The 7,308-nt window shown below is 29.2% G+C and overlaps 1 protein-coding gene across 1 annotated transcript in view; it reads left to right on the top strand.

Annotated features, from left to right (window-relative positions):
• The window catches only part of LOC133326241 (protein similar-like), a 28,386-nt gene extending 22,457 nt beyond the window's left edge, over positions 1 to 5,929 (top strand). Inside the window, exons 4-7 of the mRNA XM_061534925.1 lie at positions 5,167 to 5,267; positions 5,424 to 5,581; positions 5,660 to 5,853; positions 5,895 to 5,929. Coding sequence (XP_061390909.1) covers positions 5,167 to 5,267; positions 5,424 to 5,581; positions 5,660 to 5,853; positions 5,895 to 5,929 — 488 coding nt within the window. The remainder of the gene's footprint in view (positions 1 to 5,166; positions 5,268 to 5,423; positions 5,582 to 5,659; positions 5,854 to 5,894) is intronic.
• The last annotated feature ends 1,379 nt before the right edge of the window (positions 5,930 to 7,308 follow it).

A 7,308-nucleotide genomic window follows, 5' to 3' on the forward strand; every position in this document is an offset into this window, starting at 1 on the left:
GATGAGTTTTACTGACACATCCCCATCAGTGATATTTGATTTGACACAAATGATTGTCGTTTGAATGTAAGCCTATCAATCTACATGTGACACACACACACACTTTACATGTGCGTGAGAGGGATTTTTTTATTTTTTCATTAAAATGAAAGATGAAAGGGGAAATTAATATTGTAATAATTAAAACATAATTTATTTTAATATAAAATAGACAGTTCCAATATTTTGCAACTGTCATATCGGTCTTGATCTTGAAAATATATTTCTAAAAATACGTTATAATATTTAAAAATCCAGCTCATAGAATAAAAGATATAGGTATAAAAAAAAACAACTTCATATGGAGATTAATTATTTAATCATAAAAATATAAAAAATAATGTTTTTCAAAAATTAAGTCGTAAAACAAATATTTAAAGAAAATTGAAATAATATATTTTTTATTCTAATCTTACTTGAACAATTAAGAATACGCGAAATATTGGTCCTAGACCCACCTTTAAGTATACCGATCGTCATATTTCGACTAGCTGAGTCGATCTAGACATGTGTGTCCGTCCGTCTGTCCATGAAGACCCCTATTGTTTTTGTTAAAAGATCGGTTAATTTTTAGGGGATGAAATGGACCAAAAACTTTATTTTTGTCTGATTTTCTGGTCACTCCACAGGCCTCAATTATGGCCCAAATATTGCGAATGGAGAAGGAGGGATCGGGCCAAACAATCAGCATGCCTGTTTTGATAAAGATTGGTCAACACTTAGCGGGTCAAAAATGGACGCTGACTTTTGTGTGAAAAATTACGAAATTTGTATTCTATAGCCTATATATTTACCCCTGAAGGACATAGACCGGAGAAGTTGACAGTATATCCAAGAGGAGTGGTTGACCTTTAAATTGATACCAATTATATTGTCGTATGTACTCGGATGTGGGAGTTACACTTACATAATTACAGATGCTTATGTATTCATATATTATTTAGTAACACATTACCACACTAGAGGGCGGAAATATAGCGCTGATCGCTTTTAAATTTTCCATTAGGATCCAGGTATGGTCAAGGACAACGGCTATAATTTTCGGTGATGATCAGATAATAATTTTGGGATGAATTGGACCAAAAACTTAATGTTTGTTTTTTTCTCGAGTCGATCTTCAGGCCACAATTGAAAGTCGAACACAAACCACAGTGAAGGCAATCTGGACAAGTAATTAGAAGAGCTGTACTGAATATTAGTAATATTTGGAATATATGTCAGTGTAAGGAAGAGGTGCTGTTTATTTCTAATCGGGCAACAGGGTACAACTATCACTATCGGCCCCGTCCGACTATACTGCTCCGCTCACTGGTTTTTAAATACAAAAAAAATCCCCAAATTTAAATTTTATAAGAATAATTTTTTGACCCCCACTTAATTTGAAAAATATCTTTATAGAAATATCATATGAGTATTGAAAAAGTTAAAATTTTACAAAATTCCGCTCATATAAAAAGTAAAAAAAAAATTAAAACTTCCAAAACAATATTTTTTGTTAAATCATAACATTTATTTTAAAGTCTTGAAAAATTTTTTTAAATGATTATTTATACTCTTTCGAGTCGAGCTTGATGATCTAAGTTTTGCAATGAAAAGGACTCGAAAGAGTATAAATAATCACTTAAAAAATTACTTTGGAATGATCACTGCCCTTACAAGGCAAAATTCAAATAACAAAAATTAATTTCAGCTGAGCACGGCTAGGGCTCGAACCTAGGTCCTAGGAGCAACACAAATGTTGCCAGACCACTCAACGTTCTGAGCCATCAACACACTTCCAAAAAACGGTTGCGCAAAAACATGTGTATACCATGGAAGAAATTGTAGGTGTGTGGATTAATTATACATCGCTACAACAAAAATCTGCTTTGAAAAGGACTGTTCCTAGAATGAAGGCAAATGTCGAACTTTGACAAATTTGAATTTAATTCGCATATGCCAGTTTCGCATCAGGGCGGAATAAATACAAGTTATCAACGTACGACCTTTGTAAAGCCACATAGCCCAATATGCCTGATGAGCCGCATAACCAACGGCGAAACGCGTCGCATAATGGTGGGTACGTAGGTTCTTCTCCTGGCTTTCCTTTTCATTGCAAAACTTAGATCATCAAGCTCGACTCGAAAGAGTATAAATAATCACTTAAAAAATTACTTTGAAATGATCACTGCCCTTACAAAGCAAAATTCATATAACGAAAAAATATTTTTTAAATCTTAAAAAAATAGACTTTAAATCATAAAAATGTTTGATTTGGATCTTAATTTTTTTGGATCTTAATTTTTTTAAATATCAAATTTTGATCTTGAAAACGTTTTTTTAATCTTGAAACCACAATATACTGAAATATATTAAAATACAATATATTGAAACAAACAATATATATAAAATCTACGAATATGTTTTTTAATATTTATTGCTCAAAAATATATACTACTCAATTCATATTTCAATAACACACTATGCTCAAGTTCAGGGTTACACGTGTTATATTTTCAAAATACTCATATATTTTTTATATATAACTTTATATGTATACGTGTCTCTATTAATTTTGAACAAAATAGCAATTTATTTCTAACTATTTCCTAATTCTTATATGAAACGATTTTTTCCCTCCACAATTTCCATCAATTTCGGCATTTATTTTTCTTTCTTATTTCCATCAAATTAATCCCACGGATAGAGTATGGTAATTATTTTTATTGTGTCAAATGCCACATTTAGGTATCATTTGCTACAAATTTATTATGCCACACGAAAAATTGTCCACCAATCTTTTTTTTCTAGTTTTTCCTCCACAAATGCTTTTTTTGTGTTCACATTTTTCATTTCATAGAATATCTTGGCGGATTGTTTTTATGATTATTTATGTTTTTTCCTTCGCCTCTTCTTCTTTTTCTTATCTAATTCAATAGATATACACAGCAATCACATGTTTTGGACTAAAGATATATATAATTATTTTGTGGATATATATATTTTAAATAAAATTAAAACCAACCAGTCTACTAGTAGCCGATATCAATGATGACTGTTTATGTTTGGGATTTGCTCGATTTAATCTAATATATATATATATATATATATATACCTATATACATATATATAATTATACATATATTTTATTCTTTTCTAGAAAACGAAATGAATATTTTTTTCCGTTTTGTTTTAATTGTATACCCTATAGATGGCATTGAAAATCGGAAGATAAAACAGTTTATATTATATGCTAATTTATTGCATTAAATATTTATCTAATTTTCTGCAATAAATTAATGTGCCTTTAACTTTTCCACTAAAATATAATTTTTTTATCAATTATATAAGTTTATGAAAATATGTTTTTTTTTTTTTTTATTTCCATAAGAAAATTTATAAATGTTCAAAATTGTATTTTGTTGGATATTTCTCGAGAAAAAAAAATGCCAACATGGATTGCGAAAAAATGCCATTGTCGACGGATATGAAAATTTCAAAAATTCTATATTTTATATTCGGAAATTTTATTTAACTGTAAAGAATAAATTCTTTAAATTTATATATATTCAATACAATTAAAATTATATATTAAAATTATATATTATTATATATTAAATTAAATTTTATATAAATAACAATCTTTATGAGAATAGAAACCAATTGTCAATCGATTAAAAAATTCAAAAATTAAAATATTTTATATATAATTTTTTCTTAAGGGAACCCCACCCATTCTCGATTTTAATTTTTCAAGATTTTCAATGGGCTGGTAAATCAATACCAATGCTTGTTAAGGTTTGTAGCTTTGCACATATATATTTGAAAATTTAAAAAAGTAGAAAAATAATTTACAAACAAATTTTGTTATCGCTTTGTTGTTGTTTTTTGTAATTTGTAATTATTGACTTCGCTCTGAAATTAACAAAATGGCTCTATCCTATTTCATACGTTAGCTATACACTCACAGAGAAACGTGTACAAATTTGAAATCGATTGGGTCATTAGTTTTTGAGTTATCGTGCCCGCCATTCGCAAAAGAGAAAAACGTGTTTAAAGTTTGAGAAGCCCTGTAGCCGTCACTTGATGCTGACACAATAAATCGGCTATATCTTCAAGAGTTCTTGAGATTTTCACATGAAATTCTTGAATTAGTGTAGAATCGAATTAAATAAAAAAAAAATTGACCCCGAGAATGGGGGGTCCCCTTAAATTATTCCCCCATACAATTTTATTTTTAATATATTAAAATTATATATTAAATTATATTTTTAATATATGTATTTTTAATTACTATTCTTTTTTTTTTTTTTTTTTTAAATCCAAACAAAAATATTTTAGGTTGGGTTTTTTTCTTAAATTATTCTCTGTATACAATTTTGTAATGTTTTTATTAAATCATATTTTTTAATATATGTATTTTTAATTACTATTTTTTTCGAAAAAAAAAATTCCAACCAAAAAATAAAAAAATATATATTTTTTTAAGGGTAGGTTATTATTGTTTCATAGGTAGGTTATTTCAAAATTTTATATAATTTTTAAATTAATTATTTTCTTCGACAAATTTTCCAGCTGCTAAAATACAATTCTTTATTCTTTTAGCGTAGGGTATACTCAAAATATTTCAGTTATTTTTTAATTTAGTTGACATATTCCTACATATTTCTATGTCTATAACATATGCTATATATTTATTATATATATATATATATATATATATTTCTAGCTAGGCATGTGTTATAATTTATGTTTTTTCGTCGGTTCTTCTTCTTTGTTATTATCTTTCGATGTTTTCATTTATTTATTTTTTTTTTTTTAATTTTTCTCTTTTTAGTACAGCCAAGTTCAGGGACATCAAAATATTTGTTTAGGTTTTTTTCGGTTTCCTTGAAAAAAAAAAATAATAAATAAATAAAAACAAACATTTTATATATAAAAAATAAATTTAGAAAAAAAATTGATAGATTATTTTAGTTAAGAAAATTCCGGAAGAGAAGAAAAAATGCAACAAATTTTCCTTAAAAAAATCCTGCAAAATAAATATACACACTTTTCAATATTTTTTTTATTTCCCCACAAACACCAAAAAGCAAAAGAAAAATTAAAAATAACAAAAAAATATATTATTTCCTCTTCAATGATTAGCATCAAATTTGGATTGTTGGAATGAGTTCTTGCAAATTAACAACAATACGGACAATAGCAACAATACAGCAACAACAGCAACGCCTCAGCAAACAACAATAGCCACATTGGAAAATTTACGACATGAAGACTGTAAACAACAATTACAAATGCAATTGCAGCAGCAACAACATCAGAACATTATTTTAAATGCCGTGCCATTAATAACAATTCAAAGCAATAATAAAAACTTGATTATACCAACAACAACCCAACAGCAACAACAACAATCCCAAAACAGCTCCCCCAACAACAACAACAGCACACCATCGCAAAGCAATACAAAAATTTTAAATACAAAAGTGAATACCATCAAATTGACTCCCCTGACCAGTACGGCCACAATACGCATTATTGAGAATCGCCAACCATTGATGCAACAACAACAGCAGCAGCAGCAACAACAAAATATTGTTAAAACTGCCTATTTGCATGCTACGAACACCACCGCCAGCCATGCGGGTAATAAACGCAGCAATTCCCAATTTTCGTCTAATTCGTCGAACAGCAGCAGCATGGATTCGAAACGTATGAAGGGCATCAACAACAATGACACATCGTCGTCGTTGACAACAACAGCAACTTCCCAACTGCTACAACAATTGATAACAACACCCAATGTGAAACAGCAGCAACAACAACAAGTTGGCAAGGATTCAAAGGGATACAACAACAATAACAACAACAAGTGGTCAAGTCAAAATGCCACAATGGCCATGGCTGAAAATAAACCACAGAAACAACAACAAAGGCAGCAACAACAACTTCCACAACAATCAAATTCTGTTCTTAAGAATCTTTTGATCAGTGGCTGCGATGTAAGTGCGGGTTATTGCATTGTGCCGATGAGGCCTAAAACCAAACTAGCCAAAGCATAATAATTCAAATAAGGGTTTCAAAACTACTACCACTACTACTCCATCCCCAAAATCTGAAAAAATGAAAATATTTTTACAAAAAAAAAAAACGCATAAATTTTTTACAACACCTGCCTACAAGAAAAATTATATATTTAGTTTTTATTATTATATAAAAAAAGTATACAAAAACTCTTTGTGTTGCACAAATGAATACAAACATTTTTGAATATTTATCCCAGGGGTTTTTTTTTGTAAATATTTTTGTTCGTTTTTTATGAAAATTCCACATTTTTTTCAGAACTCAGCTCCGAGAACATTTTTGGCCTTTGTAAGACTAAAAACTGTAAATAAAATTTGTTTAGTTTACGAATGAACAAGTTCAATTGATGGATTCCCTAAAAAGAGCATATGAACTAGTTCCTTCAGTCTAAAAAATGAACTATTTATTAATTGAACAAAGTATTCACTTATGCTGGACAAAAAACGAACGGTTCATTACCTACGATCGATCGACGAACTGGGTAGTCAACTATAAACGATTTCAATGGTGATCGATTGATCGACTAATGAACTATGAAATAATGAACGAACTAGTTCAATCAAAAGGGCTGAACTATAATGATCTGAAGGCCCAAAACTACTTCAAATTATCAACTTCTTCATTATACAATTTTTAAAGAACTATGACCAGATCATTGATATTCTTTGTGATTTATTATTATTGCTCGAAGGACCAATATTTCTTAAGGTCAGGAAACCAACTGATTTTTGCTATTTGAAAATTGGCCTCGAAGGACCAAATCTAAGAAACTACTCAACACAAATTCACAATAGGAAATGAATTTACCGAATAAACTGATGTTCGAAGGACCAAAACCTCATAATATGAGCAAGCATGCATTTTCTCTGTTATGAGTTTCTTCGGGATGTAATATTTGTTAAAAAAAAAATAATTGATTAAATACCTAAGAAAAGGAGGTAGAAGTAGGGAATAGTTAGTCGAAGGACCAAAAACGTATATTTCTCATTTGAATTCAAGAAATAACTGATGTTAGTTAAGACAAAGGTGCTCGAAGGACCAAAAAATCAGCTTGGAAATCTTTTCTCTGCTCTGAGATTTTCCTTAATAAAATATTGGACGATCTTACACATTTATTGATTCGTAACATAACAAAAAAGGGACTAGGGTTCGTGAAGATTTGATCGGAGGATAAAACTAAGTAATTTCAAAGGTGCTCGAAAG

Source organism: Musca vetustissima, unplaced genomic scaffold (genome assembly GCF_032173495.1).
Source record: "Musca vetustissima isolate MV318-11 ecotype Yass unplaced genomic scaffold, APGP_CSIRO_Mvet_v1 utg8112, whole genome shotgun sequence".
Classification (NCBI taxonomy): domain Eukaryota; kingdom Metazoa; phylum Arthropoda; class Insecta; order Diptera; family Muscidae; genus Musca; species Musca vetustissima.